Source organism: Lepidochelys olivacea, assembly GCF_965140295.1.
Source record: "Lepidochelys olivacea isolate rLepOli2 genome assembly, chromosome: 18".
In the NCBI taxonomy this organism is placed as follows: domain Eukaryota; kingdom Metazoa; phylum Chordata; order Testudines; family Cheloniidae; genus Lepidochelys; species Lepidochelys olivacea.
This window is the reverse complement of record NC_140428.1, coordinates 17,473,858-17,493,777: the sequence shown is the minus strand read 5'-3', so window position 1 is coordinate 17,493,777 and position 19,920 is coordinate 17,473,858. Positions and strand designations below refer to the sequence as shown.

The following is a 19,920-nucleotide window of genomic DNA, read 5'->3' as shown; positions in this document are numbered from 1 at the left end:
ATTTAACCTTCAGCAATGCAACGTCAACGCTGAGGCAGCTTGGAAAGCCAAATGGACTTCACAAGAAGTCACAAATAAACATCCAATGAAAGACCCGATGCAGTCGATCCATGGCTTCGATTTCCCACGAAGCTCCTGAGCAACCCTAAAACGTATCTGCACAAACCATGGCAGATGCAGATACATGCTGCACAAATGGAAAATTAAAGACTCTCCAGTGTGTGACTGTGGTCACCCAGAACAGACCGTGGAATGTATAACAACTCAATGCCCTACTCACAAATACAAAGGAAGCATCACAGCAATAAACTCTGCTATTCCAGATGCAATGATCTGGCTTAACCATCTAAATGTAAAATTTTAATTGTTGCTCCACATCAGTCATGTGAAGAAGAAGAAGTTGGGGGTACATCCTGTCAACATCTTAATTGATATTCATTTCTCTATGCATCGCCAGGAGCTTTCTTGTTTGGATTCCAAATTTTTTCTTCTCCCCTTGATTCCACTTGATCACCCCCACAGAGTACTGTACTACTGGTATCACCCACATATTAATAGCTCGGATCAAATTCTTCCAGTTGAGTTTTGTCCTTAGAGTAGGTCTTATTTGTCTGTATCTTTCCTCACCTCTTCATTGACTTCCTTATGTTGTAACTCCGACAATTCCCTGATTCCAGCGTATTTGTAGGGGCTACTCTGAGAGATATCTTGGATAGCACCTTTGTTAACTTGTATGCCATCTGTCTGTACCAGTTTGCCCTTCTTTTCAGATGCGGATGCATGTTTAGCCAAGTCAACTTGTAGATTTATATCTTCGCCAAATGCATCGACCACATCATCAATTTCTGTGTCTCCTTTTGTGATAGTCCATAGATCATCCATGTATAACAAATAGTCAACTGGTCTTCGCCCTTTGCTGATATGGTAACCACAATTGGTCTCACGGGGCATCCAATGCACCAGCATTGCTACAACAAGCAGCACTGGTGATAAGGGATGCCTTTGAAAATTTCCTCTTTTAATTTGGACCTCACCAGTGAGAATCGAGTGTTATTATTCATTATTATTATTATTTATATTACAGCAGCACCCAGGCACCCAACTGAAATAGGGGTCCCAACATGCCAGGCACCGTACAAACACACACTAATAGATAGTCCCGGCCCCAAGAAGTTTATGGTCGACACAGACAAAACCGACCAAGGAAATTTGACTACCTACATTTTACAAGTGGGGAACTGAGGCACAGAGAGATTAATTGACTTGTTCACAGTCAAGTCTGTGGCAGAACTGAACCCAGGTCTTCTCTATTCCAGCCCAGTGTTTTAGCTTCAGACCACCATTCCTTTCAATATAGATATTAAATAATAATAATAAAAACCCAGTGAGAACTAAGTCCAAGTTCTGACACATTAAATAGCAAGTAAAAATATGTGAAACCCATGTTAATGGCATGTGAGTGCATATGTTCACAATGCAAAAATGATTCCAAACAGTTGAGTATAATACCGACGTATTACATATTATTCAGCAGTGTACTATGTTATGAAATGCTCTTATCTTGAAAATAACATATTTTGCAAAAATCACTTTAACATGAGACAGTGACAGTGTTATAAACAGAGCTTTGCTAAACTCTACCATTGGTTTTGCAAACTATTTTGGGTTTCAGCTTGGTTTGGTTCTCATCCCCTGAGTTTCAAGTGGGCTCAGGCCCTAACCAAAACCAGTGTTTCAAAAGACTTTATCTTTACAGTGGGTTGAACCAAAATCTTCAAATGCCAACAGCCCTAAACCTGGGATCATTCTCAGTCCAGATCTTCCTTTTGTGAAGCCATCTCTAAAAAGTTAGAATGAACCTAGAAATTCAAATCAGAACCCCATCAAAATGGCCAAAGTTTTGCCTAGTTTGGGTCAAAAAGTACACAGAATTGCTGAGCTTCACAGGACATGGAAGAAAAACCATAAATCCCTCCCTTGAATGGTATTATGAATATTATTTATTATTTGCATTACCGTAGCACCTATGAGCCCTCATCATGGGCAAGGATCCTGCCAAGCCAGGCACTGTACAAACAGAAAAAAAGATGATCCCCATAGGATTTTCCCCCCAAACCCAGTGAAGGTTCACTTGAAAATTTGCCAGAACAAAACATTTGGTGAATCTGAACCAAGCTTTAGAGCCATAATAAAACTTGAAAGCAGAAAAGTGTCACCTTGGTTCATGTATCACTAAAAGCTGTTTGCACAGCTCTAATTACAAACCTGTTGATGACGTATCTGTGTATGCTGCAAATGGCACATTTTTCATTAATTGAGTGTGTAGGGCAATGGAGTTGTGATTTTCCACTCATTGTGAAAAGCATCCTTTTAATAAGAACAGAATCTGGTGCTTGTTTGTGGGTGGGTGGGGGGATCATTTTCATGTACAAATAAACAACAGCAGCAATGTATTCATTAGAAATATATTTGTGTAATTTGTAACCATGGCACTACATAGTGAAAACTATGTCATTTCATTTTCTTGAAAGAGCAAGAAGAGAGTAAGAGAGAATTGATGCAGCATATTCTTTCACTGGACCACTTAATTTTGTTTCAGTGCATTTCCAGAAAGAATAATCTTGTGATTACAATTGTAACATTAAATCAGGTTGAAGAAGCTGGAGAGATAGAGTGGAATGAGAAACTGAATTACACTAGGCTTGATTCTGTTCTCACACTGGTGTACATGAGAAGTAACTCCATTGACATCAATGAAATTATACTGATGTAAAATCAGAATTAGACTTACTGTATATCTTGTGCTCCAGCCTCGCTTATGTAATAATAATACATAGCCCAAGATATAGTGCTTTTCACCCACAGATCTCAAAGCACTTTGTAAAGATAAATAAGTATTAATCCCCCTTGTACAGATAGGGAAACTGAGGCACAGAGATGGAAAGTGACCTGTCAAAGGTCAATGGTAGAGTTGGAAACTGAACGCAGGTCTCTTGAGTCCCAGTCTTGTTCCCTATCCACTGACCCACACCACCTGTCAAAATAGGAAAATTAAATTTCACTTCCATCATCTTGAGCAATTAGTACACAATATAGATACAAGGGATTTGGGTGATTGCAATAAAAATCAATCCACATGAATTGTGCAAGGCAAAATCATAGCAAAAAAAAGTTTTACAGAAACAATACCAGTTTTTACAGTAGTTAGATGCTACTTATGGTCACACCTGAGTCTTCTACAACAGAGCATAGTTCTTGGCTTGCTTTGACTTTTTTTGTTCGTTTTTGTTTTTTTGTACTATTTTCAGTCTTCCTAGCTTTTCTAAATAATATTTTCAGTATGTACATTTTTAAAAAAATATTTCCATGACAAATTTTTTAAAAATATACTTGTCCAAAAAAGCTATCCAGTGCTATTCCAAAAATCTCCTGTAATAAATGTTCATTTATCTTTTTAACAAAAATATCTGCCCTTTTATAGATGAAATCAAGTTTTGACAAGACCTATAATACAGTCAGAATTGATATATCCTAGAGCCAGATTCCACTCTTGTTTGCACTGGTGCCAATCTGGATTAACTCCATTGATTTCACTGGTGTTATTCTGGATTTATACCAGTGCAACTGTGAGCAGAACAGAGCCCTTAGTATTTCAAAACAATAATTTAGAGCCAGATTCTGCAAGCAGACCCTTGCTTTTGCTTGAAGTCCAACTGAAGTCAGTAAGGGGTGTGTGAATGCCAGGATCAGCCTGCCTGGATCTGCTTGCAAGATCAGGAACTTATTGGCCAATAATTTTCATTGATTATGTCATGCTGCCAGACAAGAGTAGGAGAAGATCCCCAGTTCTTCTAATATCTCACCCCAGTTCCATGCATTGCAATCATAATTTTTCATCATGTCTATTTATTCAATATTGACTCACTGGAGAAATAAATGATTTAAAACATTCTTTAATAAACTCAAACCCCTTCCTGAACAAACTCCCTGGTGATCCCTGCCTCATGGAAACATAACATAAACCTTCTATCCAGTGACAACGCTGCTGGGATGACTGGCAGAGAGCGGGCAGAAGCCATCTCTTCTATGAGAGTACCTCCTAAGACCCTGATTCATCAAAACATCCTTATTCAGGACAGCACTTAAGCATGTGCTTCAATTCTACTGAAATCACTGGGGCTTCAGCACATATTTAAATCCTGCCCTGAATCGGTGACTAAATATGGATGGGGATTTGTATTCTGCACCAAGATCCACAGCCACGTTTTACCCTTGGCCTCATCTCAATGCTGGGCCAAGCTAAAACCTCCATGCCAAACTCTCCAATATTGTGGGTATTCACAATCCAGATCCAATGATTTCTCAACTTTCTGAGAGTGAACCATTGCACTAAGTATGAATGTTTTAATGGTTTGTTTTGTATTTCATAATGAGAACTTCGTATACTCATACTTGGAACCCACCTCTAGCTTGACCTAGCCTTGAGCTTCAAAACTCAGAGACAGACCTGATCCAGATTGCAAATGCCCTGAGACTGCGGATTTTTCAGTTCAGCTGAGGGAACCAATTTTAAAATGCAAGCTCAGAAGAAACCTCTCAATCTTTGGGGATGTTCAAATCCAGTGTTCTGTTTCATGCTCAGGTCTCATTGTCATGAACTTGGGTATAATGAAGCTCTGTTTATACTGAAGTAGAATGAATGCACCAGAGTAAAATCATAGAATCATAGAATATCAGGGTTGGAAGGGACCTCAGGAGGTCATCTAGTCCAACCCCCTGCTCAAAGCAGGACCAATCCCCAATTAAATCATCCCAGCCAGGGCTTTGTCAAGCCTGACCTTAAAAACTTCTAAGGAAGGAGATTCTATCACCTCCCTAGGGAACACATTCCAGTGTTTCACCACCCTCTTAGTGAAAAAGTTTTTCCTAATATCCAACCTAAACCTCCCCCACTGCAACTTGAGACCATTACTCCTTGTCCTGTCCTCTTCTACCACTGAGAATAGTCTAGAACCATCCTCTCTGGAACCACCTCTCAGGTAGTTGAAAGCAGCTATCAAATCCCCCCTCATTCTTCTCTTCCGCAGACTAAACAATCCCAGTTCCCTCAGCCTCTCCTCATAAGTCATGTGTTCCAGACCCCTAATCATTTTTATTGCCCTTCGCTGGACTCTCTCCAATTTATTCACATCCTTCTTGTAGCGTGAGGCCCAAAACTGGACACAGTACTCCAGATGAGGCCTCACCAATGTCGAATAGAGGGGAACGATCACGTCCCTTGATCTGCTCGCTATGCCCCTACTTATACATCCCAAAATGCCATTGGCCTTCTTGGCAACAAGGGCACACTGCTGACTCATATCCAGCTTCTCATCCACTGTCACCCCTAGGTCCTTTTCCGCAGAACTGCTGCCTAGCCATTCGGTCCCTAGTCTGTAGCTGTGCATTGGGTTCTTCCGTCCTAAGTGCAGGACCCTGCACTTATCCTTATTGAACCTCATCAGATTTCTTTTGGCCCAATCCTCCAATTTGTCTAGGTCCCTCTGTATCCTATCCCTGCCCTCCAGCGTATCTACCACTCCTCCTAGTTTAGTATCATCCGCAAATTTGCTGAGAGTGCAATCCACACCATCCTCCAGATCATTTATGAAAATATTGAACAAAACGAGCCCCAGGACCGACCCCTGGGGCACTCCACATTGCTGTATGCAGACTGCAATCCAGTTAAAGTGGCCCTCTGCTGATTATAGTGAAGTTGTTCAAGTGGCTAATGACACTCAGCGTTGTTCCAGGATTTGAATGATACATTAGGATAAAGAGCCTGGTACCCAGTACTGCAGTGATAAGGGTTGTCTTTGCTTCATTACACCTGAAACCAAAAAGGAAATCTATCATTATTTATTTACCCTGGCCAGAGGTTTGCTGGGCAGCTGCTTAACAGCAGCTAATGCTTGAGAGGGTTTTTATTGTTGTTGAGACCTACAACAGTATTGGCTTATTTAAAATGTTTCTTTGCTTGAGTGAGGCTCATAACTCGGATCACTGACTTGTGGGAGAATCTTTACAGAGACACCATGTGTAAAGAAAATGTCAAACTTCCTATAATGGTTTATACAGCTCTACGAATCAATGTAATTGAATTTGGGAAGTTGGGTACATTTACCTGACTCTCCTCCTCCCCAGGCAGAGGGAGGAGACCATATGAAATTGCTTCTGTATTTCCAACTGAAAGCTCTGTATCTATGCTACATATAGTGGGCCCTTTTCAGGGTGCAGTTAGAACAATCTATTAAGTACATATGCTATCATGAGGACAATCTTTTTCAAACACCGGGACTTCTTTTGGATTCATTCCCCTCTTTCTTCCTCCCCTAGCCCCACCCTGAGTTTAAATGCAACATTTGACTGAACTCCACAGAAACAGATCCAGTGTCAAGAGATCTAGGTTTGCTTTTCTTTCTTTCTTCTTCTTCTTTGACATTGGCTGTTGATCAAGTAATCTATAAACGAGGGATATTTAAATACAGGAAAGGTTCAGTCCTCACTGTCTTCTTCGTCGTCGTCGTCTTTGCTGGGAGTGCATCTCTGGAAGCAATGCACCAGCGTCGCCAAGAGGAAGCTTGAGAGAATGGCAGCGATGGAGACCGCCACTCCAGAGAAGATGATGATCAACAGGTCCGTTAACGACAAACTAAATTTGCATTCACTGAAGCTGACCTCAGATAATTCGTCCAGAAAGATTCTTCTGTTTTGAACAGGCAGGGAACACTGGAGTTCACGTAGTCCTGCAAAGAAAAAAAATAAAAGAGGGAGGAGACGAGAAGCGCATTGGCCGACCGTTTACTTGGTTCAGGCTGGGACCCGGACAGCTGGGGAGATTTGTATGGGGATCACCTTTAGGTTTCTAGTTTGTATTCAGCAAGTCCAGGAAGGAAGTGACTAAAAGCTGATATCAACTGATGGCTGTTGTTACGCAGCCTGTGCAAAATAAGCTTTGGGAGTATCTGGACAAGTGTCCACATCCCAAAAACAGAACATTCGTGTTGACCTCAGCAAAGAAGGCAAGAATGGAATGGGCCATGGAGGTTGAGTTATGCACTCCTCTTTACCCCTTCAGGCCAGGCTTGAGACATATTAGTGAGTCAGAGTGGGAAAGCTTTCAACATGCATGTTCTGTAAATAACAACAGGACTTCAGTCTTCAGTACTGTCTGTTTTGGGTATGTTTCTTTGTGATACAATCACCTATACAAATAAAACACAGTCTTAAATGTAAGCCTCAAACTCTACATCATAGTATTATTTTCATATACCACCCTATAATTCCTGTGCATTCTCCTGTGGGACATTTTCCTCCTGTGTGCAGCAACAAAAACCAACCAAGAGGTTACTTTGGGTAAAATTCCCCTGTGCACAAAGGGTGAGCAATGGTATGCACCATCTAAATCCCAATTACACTTTATTTTTAGGGCTAAAGTGAGGTCTGGATAATGCATAGGTCTTGTGCGGCCCTTTGCATGAGGGTAAATTTCACCCTTTGTAATTATCTTGTTTGAAACAGATCATTGTTCCTTTAAGCCAAAGGACGTGCAGAAAGATGCACAGGGCTACTGCTCTTGGTACTGATGTTGTGAACTTTGCCCTCCCTACACCCCCGCTTCCTGTCGATAAAACTATAGTGATGTTTTTCCTTCTGATCAAGATAACAGATTGGGCTTAACTGATGCTTGATTAACTCTGTGATCTGCTTTCACCTTCTCCTTTACACTTTGTTATAAGATAGTATTCCTCCATGCATTATTGAGGAATGCCTAGAGCTGCCTAATAGTTTGCTTTCTTTATGATGAAATTAGGAAACCAAATTCAGAAATGACTATGAATATAGCTTGATAAAGACCGTGAGGACACCAGTAAAAGTAATCTCCTTGCAGAGCAAGAAGACTAGAGAGAGTATTTCTAATGATGCCAAGGAAGTGCTTTGATGGACTGATGGGTAAACTGAGTGAACTCTTCAGGGGTCGTTAGCATGATGGATCTACTTGGCTACTGAGGATAGGAATGCAAAGGGGAGATACGAGGAATGTGTATTAATGGCCAGGGAGCCCCTACTGGTCTATTTGACACATTCTTCCCTTTGTCTGCTGGTGAGCACAGAATAGCTGGAAAGGCACCTGGCCTCTCAGGTTTTGACTATGCATCATTGCGTGCTCACAGTTCAAGGTGTGTTTCTGGGGAAGTACTGCTCATTATTCTATGAACACAGTTCCCACTTCATTTCAATTACATGGACAGTTGTTACAACAGGACTACATGGGGTGTTTATGACTATCAGATTGGGACGGTTGAAGCTAGTGATCTAGATGTCACAGACAGTCGGGACTCAGCCTAGCTGTTACATGTTAGTTGCTCCATTTGGGATGTGGTTAGGTTGAAGTCCATCCTAGACTCATTGTTCCACTGTCTTTTTGACCCTATCATGTTACAACCCTGGTTTACCAAATTCTGGCTCCTAAGCCTCTCGGCACAACCCTGGCTAATCCTCCCAAGGTTCTATGATCTTCACTGTGCCCCATGTTCCTCTCACCCACAGCACAATATGCAGCTGCCTGCCAGCTTCTCCAAAGCAAGTCAGCAAAAGAGGACACCAGTCTGCATGCTCAAGGCCAGGTGGCAGAGGAAGATACTGAGCGGTTTCCACCTGACGAATTGCTACCGGGAGCATGAGCTGCATGTTCTAAGCCTGGAGTGCAGTGGAAATGTGTGCCGGACAGCCATGCAAACTGGTTGGCTATGTGGACCTTTTGAAAGCATCCTGTCTGCATCACTAGCCAGCATCCTATGAAGCTGTGGAAGCCAAAGGTTTCAAATGTCCTCTGAGACCTTCAGCAAATTGGGGCTGCTCTGTATTTAAACAGGTTCATAAATGTTCTCTAGAACTTGTGCAGGCAGGGTGATGGATCGGCACACTCAGCTAGTGGGAGGAGGGTACAATTTAATTATAATGTCTGTGACTAGTAGGGGCAGCTGGAGGAGGTAGGAGAGAAGGAACTGCGTCTCCATAGCTTGCAGGGGTGTTTTCTGTACCCTCCAGGCACCTAGGCAGACCTTTCTAGTGCACAGCCTGTTCACTGGAGCTTTGCACTGGGTCTAGCTAGCATTTGCCTTTAATGATGCACTTGGGATAGACAGTCTAACCTAGTTATTTATTCAGTGGTAACAAGAAGGGCGAAAAGCAAAATAAGATAGGAACAGAAGCCCCTCCCATCCCAAGATCCCTGGGAAAGAAACCGGGGTGAAGAGAAAACGTGGAGGTCTTAGCCAGGGAAGCTAAGCCCTAGGACCTCTCTCTCTCTCTCAATTCTATCAGATGTTAAAGCCATGAACAGTTATAAAATAACCCATTGCCATTTACACACACAGCTAGTGATTTACATTCTTCTCACCAGATTGTCACAAGTAAGAATTTTAGTTGCACTCAGATGGATAAAATAATTACTACCAATAATATCGTGTATGTAAGCCTCATTTCCATGCAAGAGCCACTTAGTTCTCTGGGACAATGCAGCTAAAGAAGTCCACGATGAAGCACATGAGAGCTGGACACAAGGCATTCGTGGAGAAGGTCTGGCTATGGAATGAGCTACCAGTGGGGATTAGACTATGCCAAAATTTGGCCACATTTAGAACACGTGGTCCGACACAAGTTTTTGCTTAAGCTTTTCTAATGGAACTGGAAAGGTTTTTTCCTATATTGTGAATAAACAATGCACCTGTATACTCCAAACAGGCTTCCTAAAATCTGGGAAAGGAGAAGAGCAGAAGTCTGCTATATAACCTAATTTACCTATGTGAGGCTTAACTAACACAGGGCCAGATTTTCAAAAGTGCCCCCTGCCTACAGGGTTCTGAGCATGACTGAAAATCAGACCCCAATTTTGGACGATGAACATTTGAAAATCTAGCCCTGAGCTGTTTCGAAAGTCTGCCAGTGAAGTCCAACCTAGAAAACCCTCAAATAGATTTAATGTTATGCAAGCATCTTAATATGTTTTATGAATATTAGTGTTGTGATTTTCAAAAGCATGTAAGTGATTTAGGACCACATTTCCCATTGACTTTCAAAGGGCCTTGTGCTCCTAAATTGCTTAAGAGCTTTTGAAAATCTAACCCTAAATTATTAAACTCCTTAATACCCTTGTGAGGCATGTATTATTCCCTTTTAATATATAGGGAAACGGAGGCACCAAGCTTTAAAGAGCACACCACCTCCAGTGCATCATGGTAGACGAGAAGTAGATGCCAGTGGCCCTGAACCCTGCAAAACTTTTGCACACATTTGCACCTAGAAATTAATTGTCCGCTGCTCAGGTAATTTGCAGAGAAGGCCTCATATGTTGTAAATTCAGTTTTATTCTCTCAGAAGCAAAAGGACCGCTTCTCTCCTTCTGCTTCTGAGAAATTTCTTTGCTGTTCGGTTGTATCCTGAAAAATGCTTCATGTCAGGCTGCTACAATCACATTTTGTAACATAAAAGGACCTGGCTGACCAACTGTGCTGGAAAATCAGACTTTCATCATCTGAACCTTTGAGAAAAATCCTGTCTTTTAAAATTTCTTGGCTGATGCGTCACACTGGGTCAAAAGAATCAAGTCACGAATCATAAGGTGATATGGCCAGGAAATAACAAAGGGAGAGAAAGAAACTTTCAGAAATGAAACGGGGTGTTGGAGAGTGCTGAAAGAGAACTTCTTTGAACAGCACTGCAAGCTCATAATGGGTGCTGTAGCAAATCAGTGGCGAATCATTTGGAAGGCTAGGAGTTTGAGCCATTATGCATTTCATTGCAAATCGAAAGTCAGTCCTGATTCCATTAAATTATCCTGCCAAAATGGGACCATTTTCAGAGCAGAGCAGCATGTACGATCCCTAAACTGCGGCCCCATTCACACACTGGTTCTCTGAACCCTACCTGATCGAAACTCTTGGTTAGCCAAAAGTTGAGTACATTCCCCCAAGTTCTGAGGGAAGCTCTGGTTCCTGGCATGTGGCTGAATCACAATTCACTTTTTAATTTGAATTAATATTCACAGATATTCTTTTTCCATGATTCCCTCAGTTTTAACCATTCAGTCTCTGCATCCATTTATGAGGATGTCATCTTGCAGGGTGCTCAGTGCCCTCAATTTGCAGGACTGACCTTTACTCCTGGGCCTCTCTGCTGGGACTGCAGAGGGTTAAAGTAATGGAGAGCAGCAGGGTGGGAAGCATAGCTCCCCTTCTGCTGTTAAAATTAGCAGGAGCTCCCCAACTACTGCTCCCAGATACTGGAGTTACTTCTGAGTTATTGGCCTGAGACCATCAACTCATCACACACAGCCCATCAAAATTGTAAAAACGTATGGATACTTTTTACATAGACTAGAGTTGAAACAGGGACCAAGACAGCAAAGGCTACATAAGCAATTCCCCAGAGCCATCCAGTTTCCTTTTGATTTATTTAATACAATTTGTACACTAGAAATAATGAAATCTAGTTGCTCTTTGCTTCTCAAACACTAATTATATTTTAACGGTTAAAACACGTTGGAACATAATTAGGGAGCAGCCAGAAGCGAATCAGGGTAACATATTGCAAATTAGAATTAACAGGAAGATGTTTGCTATGGGGAGGAGATCAGCACCATGCTGTGACAGAAAAGTCTGCTCAAAGGGGACATAGGAAGGTTTCAGTTAAGTACAGCTGAGAAAATGGGGGAAGGGCGGAAGAGGGGAGAGAATCTGCAAATAGTCAAATGTGAAAGCGAATTTCAGTTTGAATATGGTTATGACCCTTTCTGAGCCTTTGGGCTTTACTAGTGTGAACACTCGTGAGCAGCCCATTGTTTAGCTCAAGTGCGTGAATATTCACTGAGGCTGAAACTTACCCCAAATTCAGAGGGCAAGTGTAACCCGTGCTTGCTTGGTGTGGTGCTCTGTCCCCCTCTAGTACACTTAGCCCTCTGGGAATTGGAGTCTGCTATAGCTGAAGCTAAGAGGCACATGGCTTTTAGCTCATGCAGTAGAGGCTCATACATAAGCTCTCGAGGTCCCAGGTTCAATCCCACCCGCTGATGATTGGGGTTTGTCGGTATTACACAAGGACCATGTCTATGCACCTCTTAAATTCCACTGGACTTAAATGCAATTTAAGTAACTGACGAGCTTTGTGCTGGGGCTCTGTACAGGGGTGAATTTCGTCCATGGAATACAATTCTGCACTGACTTACTGATATTATTAGTGGTATTCCAGAAGTGCCCAGAGGCCCCAAATCAGAATCAGGGTCTCAATGTGCTAGACATGGTACAAAAATGGAATAAAAGTCAAAGTCCCTGCCCCAAGGAGCATACAATCTAACATCTTTGCAGTCCCACTGAAGCCAGTGGTGAGAGTCAAGGCCAGATATGACCTCTTAGGTCAAAACTTGTTAAGAGTATGTTATTTTGAAATGTGTAAGCCTGCTTTTCCTGTTTTCATTTTACAGATACAGCCTTATCAAGAGCATTATCTCTGGTGCCATGAAATGAATGTTGTTGTAATTATAATTCTTAGCATATGCACACACCTAGGAAAATCATAAAGTTGGGATGCACAGCTAGGTGGTCAGATCCGATGTCCTAGTTTGGGCTGACTATCTATCAGACTCCATAGCTGCAGTTAGCATGTGAATACCATTCAGAGAAACTAGTTCCAAACGGCTAAGTTTTCCCATACACAAAATTCAAGGCATGTATTTCTCAGCCTCGATTACAACTGTAGCTACTGGAGTCCATGAATATTGACTCCTGTTTGTTGCCAGCACGCCTTTCTGTCATGCCCTGACACAGACAACATTTATTTCAGACAAAGAACAAAAGAAAGAATGAAAGAAAGAACAGCACTAAAATCTCCAAGTAGAGACAGAACACAGTCCTGCCCTCTGGACTAAAATTCAAACCAGCAGCTATCCCATACAGTAGGCAAGGGAACTCCAATCCATTTAAGGGGACAGCATGCAGAAAACAGAGTGAAAGCTTTCCTTTCCAATTGTAGTAACACAGAGCAAACAGGCAAAAAAATAGGGGCCTGGAGATACAGTGTTATGGTAAGTGGTGCTATAAAAGAGGTTTCAGAGGGGCAGCCGTGTTAGTCTGTATCAGCAAAAAGAACGAGGAGTCCTTGTGGTACCTTAGTGTCATTATAGTGGGTATGGCAACACCCATTTTTTCATGTTCTCTGTGTATCTCTCTTCCTACTGTATTTTCCACTGCATGCATCTGATGAAGTGGATTTTAGCCCACGAAAGCTTATCCCTGTATAATAAAGAAAACTCCTATTTTCTGGTACATCTGAGTTGTAGTCAGCATAAGTCTAGAGGAGGGGTGCAGAAGGTGACTTTAAGCCACCCTTGTGCCCACTAATCCTGGGCTCCAGAGGGGGTACTGACCTGGTTCTCAATTTAGCTTAGAACAGCCTAATTTATACTGTTCTCGGAGGCGCTGTTCCAGCAACCAGAGATCAGCCTGGCATAAGTACATCCTGGTTGCTCCCCCTAACCTGGCATGTAGCAGTCTCTATACAGGGGGAATCCTTCACGGTCTGGATCCACCAGCATTAGGGCTGTGTTGTGTGCTGGAGTTAGGGTGACCAGATGTCCAGTTTTTATAGGGACAGTCCTGTTTTTGGAGGACTTTTTCTTATATAGGCGCCTATTACCCCCCACCCCCTGTCCCAATTTTTCACAGTTGCTATCTGGTCACCCTAGCTGGAGTGGCACAAAGCAGCCCCCATGCACAGGCGTATTGGAGCCAAGATATACACTGTATTTTCTTGAGAGAAAAAGAAATTGAGAGAAACAGGAGAAAGAAACATTGTTCCTAGGTGCATCACCTCCTGGAGCCTGGGAATAACTCAGCATGGTGGTGCATCTCGTATCTACAAGGCAGATTTTCTTTGTGTGGTACCGGGAAAGATTGGGGCCCAATCCTGCACAACTGATGTCAATAGTAGTTTTACTGTTGACTTCAGTGGGAGTAGGACTGAGATCACAGGGAATATGTCAGCTCTGTTCCTTAACCCATGTGACATTCCCTGTCTTCACCTTACATCAGGATGTAAAGCATCCAAATCAAAGAGAGTTTGTATCGTACTGAGCCCGGGGGGAATATTTCCTGCTGTGTGTGAACTAGAGTGTGCTGCAGTGATGGAAAGCCTGATTATAAAATGAAACACACACACACACACACAAAGTGCTCCTCTTTGTGTAGCTGTGGGTCCTGGAATCTAGGTCAAACTCTCAAACAAACCAGATTAGATTGGAATTTTCTACTTGTTTTATTCTCACACACTCCAACATCTAATTTAGCCCGGAGTTTTCACAGAGTTCTTAGTCATGGAAACTAATAGATGCCACGGGCAAAGCTCGACCTGAGACAAAAGAGGTCTTGCTAGCTCCCAGCTGTGGCTCACCCGCACTGTGTATGTGCCTTCCTCTGGGTGAGACCAGGAGGGGGGAAAAAACAGGCTGCTAAAGCTCTTTTGGGAATAACCTAACGTGACTGCATTAGTCATTGGGAGCTGGAGTCGGTGGGGTTGGGAGAGAGAGAAACCATGTATTGTTCCATTCAAATTGGTGAATTAACTTTGTGAGGCTGTTCCAAAGCCCATTAAAGTACGGGAGTTTTCCTGTTGACTTCAAGAGGATCAGGTCCTTCATTTCTAACAGGAGTGATAATAATAGCAACATCTCCAGTTGCGCAGCGTGCTTCTCCTCCCCAAGGGATGCGTGGAGTCCAAGATAATGCAGTACACCAGTGGGTTTTCAACATTTTCATTTGCGAGCCCCTAAAAAATTTTGAATGGAGGTGCAGACGCCTTTGGAAATCTTGTACATAGTGGGTCTGCGGACCACAGGTTGAAAACTACTCCAATACAAATTGCATCATATCTATTGATTGCTGATTGGAAGTTCTATATACCTGGGCAACACATGATGAATTTAGTAAGATGCGGGGACCATAACAATTCCTTTCTTGCCTTTCATAGCTTGGTGTCACACCCTTCACGCGATTTAAATGTGAGTCGTCTTCATCATCATGAAACTTGAGTCCACTATACCGGAAGGACAGATGTTCTGCGTTCCAGAAGAGGCCCTATCTCCCATCTAGCAACAGATCCACGTGGTGGATCTTAAATCCACTGGTCTGTCTCCTCTCTACATGGAACTCCCTCCCACAAGTGATCCTGGGGGTTCTGTGAAGGAAGGAAGGGCAAGACAGCCTGCTGCAAAGTGGTCAGCATTAATAACAATGGTTATTTCCTGGCAGGGAGGCTGCTGCACAGAGTGGCTTCCCCACCTAGTCCGTATCCTCTCCACCCGCCTGGGCCAGAGGGACAGAAGAATGATGACATTTAAGCTCCGCTCCTCATCTTCTGACCGATGTATTGTCCATTTGTCTATGATTTATTGCTTCTTTCTTCCTCTCTGCAGTGAAAATCAGCAGGGATGATTTAACCCTTACCGATCTATTATACCATGATAACAGAGAAACACTGAGATACTTTCCAGCAATGGGTCGCACAGGTATTAACACCTACTAAGCCACTCGAGCAAAAGCATAAATACAAGACCAGGACACTTTGCAGTGCTTATTTTCAACAGCTTGTTACTGCAGCCCCTGGGATTCGCACACATTTAAGTGACAAAAGGATTGTCTAAAAAAAGTTCCAAATCCTTATGCACCCCACACCTTTTATTTAATCATCATGTTTAAAATTTGTTTAACAACAGAGCCCAGAGCTCCAATCAGGATTGGGGACACACCACGCAAACATGTCTGAAGATACAGTCACCATTCTGAAGGCCTAAAAAATTAACTCAGTGGGAATCTCAGCACATTGGCTGGAATGCAAGCACAGAGCGAAAGGAAGGAAAGAGAAGCCGTGCACCACCAGGTAGGGCTGGCTGTGCCTGGCCCTACATGGGTGTGCAAAGGAGGTGGGGGGCGACAGCATGAGGAGCTATTTGTTTGTGCCCCCGATGAATTCCCCCTGGGTGCAGCAGCCTCCCACAATAGTCACCTCCACCAGCTCTGTGCTTCTCCCATCTCCCTGCATGTGAAGCATGGTCTGGGCGGGCTCAAAGAGAGACGGGCGTGGTCAGTATAGGCCGGAGCCCCTGTGATTCTTCACTCCTGTTGCAATGGTTGAAGACAGGGGTCATTACAACAGGGATCCAAGTTAGGGCTTCCCCGGCCTATATCAGATGCTTCACCCTCTGAATGTGGACGGTGGCAAGCTGACTCCCTTCTGTACCTGTGCCTGTGTAGGCACCAGGACAAATCTGCCCTGAGGACTCTCCTAGGTTCCCCAAAGTGATTGGGGAAGGGTTGCCTCCTGAAACAGCCAGTAGAGTCACTCAGGTCAAAGGCTGGTGCTGCGGTCATGCTTTCTAGGAGGCACTGGAGAGGCTATTGGTATGGTGTGTCTGCACACCGTCCCCACCACGGCATATGACTTAGAGCCACAGTTCAAGCCCAAACACCTCGACTGCACTGTTTCCTATGCGTGATTCCTGGTGCAACAGAGAGGTCTGAACATAGGACATTAGATAACAGAAGATCAAGACATGCACAGCTCGCATTACTTATGTGCTTGCATAATATGAAGCTTCAGTTTTACATGCGGATCGTTTAGACTAGGTCTTTCCATCACCAGATGGGAGATAGGATCTTCTCTGGTGAGTAATAAAAATCCTTTTGAGTCTCCTAACAAATTGTAACAACCTTGCTAGAAGACAAACTGTACAGAAGTGGGCAAAATGTGTGCAGAGATGCTCAACAGAGCATCATTTGTGCTCCGGAGCCCTAGGGAACTTGCCCCACTGCAATGTCTAAAACCTGACCAAGAACAGGTCCCATTTATGTTTTCCTGCTTGACACGAATAGTAAGCCCATAGTCAGGTACATCAATAGACTACACAGTCACCAATCTCAGATGCTGACCTGTCCAAGATTTTAGTGATTTTATTAGTGCAGCACTAGATTTTGGTCCAAGAACAGGCACCCAAGTTATCCAGCCCCTTGAAGATAAAACCTCAGTTAATGGGCAAAAATGGAAAAGCCTAGCAGTTGAACAGTTTCTTTCTATAAGTCCACAGTCCCTTAAAGAAAAGTTCTATAGGATGTAATAGAAATGTTACCTTTTCTAGAGGTTTTTGAACCATCCTATTCAGTTTAATAGAGAATTCTACCCTGGCTACACAATTCTATAAGGTAAGGTCCCCCCGAGCCATTGGCTCATGTGACAAAGGCACACCAGTTTTCATGGCCAGTGGCACACATGGGAGGGTTGTGGCCAGCACTATGTCCAATCGCACTGGAGATGGGGATCCAGTGGGAAAATGAGTGAGATCTGAACTGGCAACTTTCAGGATTGTGATCAAGATCCTGAACACCCAGCCACCTCCTACACAAGTCCATAAAATGGTTAAAATTACTGGAGAGAAGATCTCATTCACTGTTAATTTCTATAGTTTTGAGAGTAACTTCTATAGAACACTGTTGATTTCACCCCTTTTAAAATTCTACCAGGCTTTCCCATAAAAGGTGTCTCATGGGGGCTGTGGAAGTTTGAAGTTGAAAAATTAGCTGGAGCTAATAAAGATGACCGTTATATAAATCAACTTGCTCCCACCCAGTGTTCAGAAGAGCCGCTTCTTCATACCACACACAAATCTGTAAATTAAATAAGTGTTATAAATATGTCACGTACGTTATTTTGGTCAGGGTCATCCTTTATCTTTTAAACTCCAGCTGTCCCAAGGACAAGGTCGTACGTTCTGTATCTTTCTGGTGTTTCATTTGCAGAGACAGATGTATTCATGTTGCAAGCAGTCTATTGTTTCTCATTCTTGTTATTATGGGAACCCCAGGCAGAGATCAGGCACTAGGCAGTAGCTGGGCATTGCACTCGGGCCTTTATGTACACATGACAACAAGGTTGGGGTCTGTGTCTTAAAGAGCTGACAGTGTAAATAAAGTGGGAAGCTTGGGACTGATGGAACTCTAGAACCATATTTTGAAAGGAGGTGTGTTCCGAGGCACGTCAGGATATATGTACTGTTTCTTTAAATAGCAGAAAGTGAGGAAAGATAGTGCTGAGGGAAGGGTCTAGGCCAGGGATCGGCAACCTTTCAGAAGTGGTGTGCCGAGTCTTCATTTATTCACTCTAAGGTTTCGCGTGCCAGTCATACATTTTAACGTTTTTAGAAGGGCTCTTTCTATAAGTCTATAATATATAACTAAAGTATTGTTGTAAGTAAAGTAAATAAGGTTTAAAATGTTTAAGAAGCTTCATTTAAAATTAAATTAAAATGCAGAGCCCCCCGGACTGGTGGCCAGGTGAGTGCCCCTGAAAATCAGCTCACGTGCCATAGGTTGCCTACCCCTGGTCTAGGCAGAAGCTGTACTTATTTTAATAAAGTTCCTTGTTCAGTGTTCAAAGAATGGGACTCAGGGATGCTTTACTATTGTCACACGACAGCGGGGGAAGTGTTAAGGAGTCTTGCTGGTTGTTTTGCCTCCAATGGGGTAACGCCCTGACAATCTGCTCACTGCAGCTAATTCCTACCTAAATGTGGAGGGGGGCAGGAGGACTATGCATCTGCTTAAGTGCTTTGAAAATGGATACAATCTGGAAAATGGATCTATATCCCCCCATATTTTGGGAGGGATGAAAAATGGAAGAAAGTCTCAGCAAAATATTGTTTCTCTTTTTTAAAAACAGCTCCAGTAGAATATTGTGCCACCCAAAGAGATGTGACCCTGCCGTCCTACCCGATCCTAACAGCACACAAAACACCCAGATACATGTAAGCTGTGTAGAAAATCTGCAACACTCGATATCCATGATTCAATCATGTTTGTCACTGGGGCTGGTTAGCCAAACAAGTTTCTAGCTACACACCAATTGGCCCACTGATTGCTTTGAAATCACCTGCTCTGGGATCTGAGGTGAATATTTCCCCAGACATCTGCAACGAGTGATGTTATATTGTACGCAAAAAGGAAAGGAGTACTTGTGGCACCTTAGAGACTAACCAATTTATATGAGCATAAGCTTTCATGAGCTACAGCTCAGCTCACGAAAGCTTATGCTCAAATAAATTGGTTAGTCTCTAAGGTGCCACAAATACTCCTTTTCTTTTCGCGAATACAGACTAACACGGCTGCTACTCTGAAACCTGTTATATTGTACGGTAACTTCTGATTTGGATTTATGTTCCTCTGGCTCAAGATAAGCAGCAAATAGCACAACTGGCCTCAGGTTAACTTGACTCTGCTTTAAAGGACCTTCCGAGTACATGCTGTGTCCTTGGTTATTCCTAATACTTAGGATGTTATGGGAAGTATTTGTATGAGTTATACCTTTTATAAGGAATATTTTGAAACCCATTAGTATTGCAATACCATTGCTTTAGTCTGTTTTCCCTTTTGGGCTGGGATTGCCTCTTTTCTTTATACAGCACCCTACACAAATCCCAATTGGGCCCTTTGGGTGCTACCATAATATAAATATTTACTACTTCTTCTACTAATAATTATAACTCCCTAATACAAGAAACTTTCTGTTGCCTTAGTTAATATTACATGTAAACTATCCATTAAATAATTGATAAATTTGTAAAAACCAACCTATGTCAGCAGGCAATTAGCCAGCAGAAAGAGGGACTACAATTATTGCTTACTGTAAATATTTTCCTCAACTCTATTTTAATCTGCATGAGTGAGTTACTGAAGATTATTGCAAGAGCATTTGAATATTCCATAGCAGCTTTTCTAGAAAAAAAGTAAAATTGATATTTGCCATTTTGGGTAAAATTGTAGCTGTTCGCTGATGTTACTG

General features: G+C 42.7%; 1 protein-coding gene across 3 annotated transcripts in view; it reads right to left on the bottom strand.

Moving 5' to 3' along the window:
• Window positions 1-2,103: 2,103 nt before the first annotated feature.
• The window catches only part of LRRC38 (leucine rich repeat containing 38), a 29,651-nt gene continuing 11,834 nt past the window's right edge, over window positions 2,104-19,920 (bottom strand). The window contains exons 2-3 of one of the 3 annotated variants that reach the window (XR_014714451.1): window positions 5,829-6,785; window positions 2,104-3,034 (exon numbers count right to left, since the gene is read on the bottom strand). Coding sequence is in view for 2 of the 3 variants with exons in the window: in XM_084651641.1 (XP_084507767.1) it covers window positions 6,535-6,785 (251 nt within the window). In the remaining variant the exon portion in view is untranslated. Of the gene's footprint in view, window positions 3,035-5,556; window positions 6,786-19,920 lie in introns of those variants that run through there. The other 2 variants (XM_084651642.1, XM_084651641.1) reach the window with 2 other exon arrangements.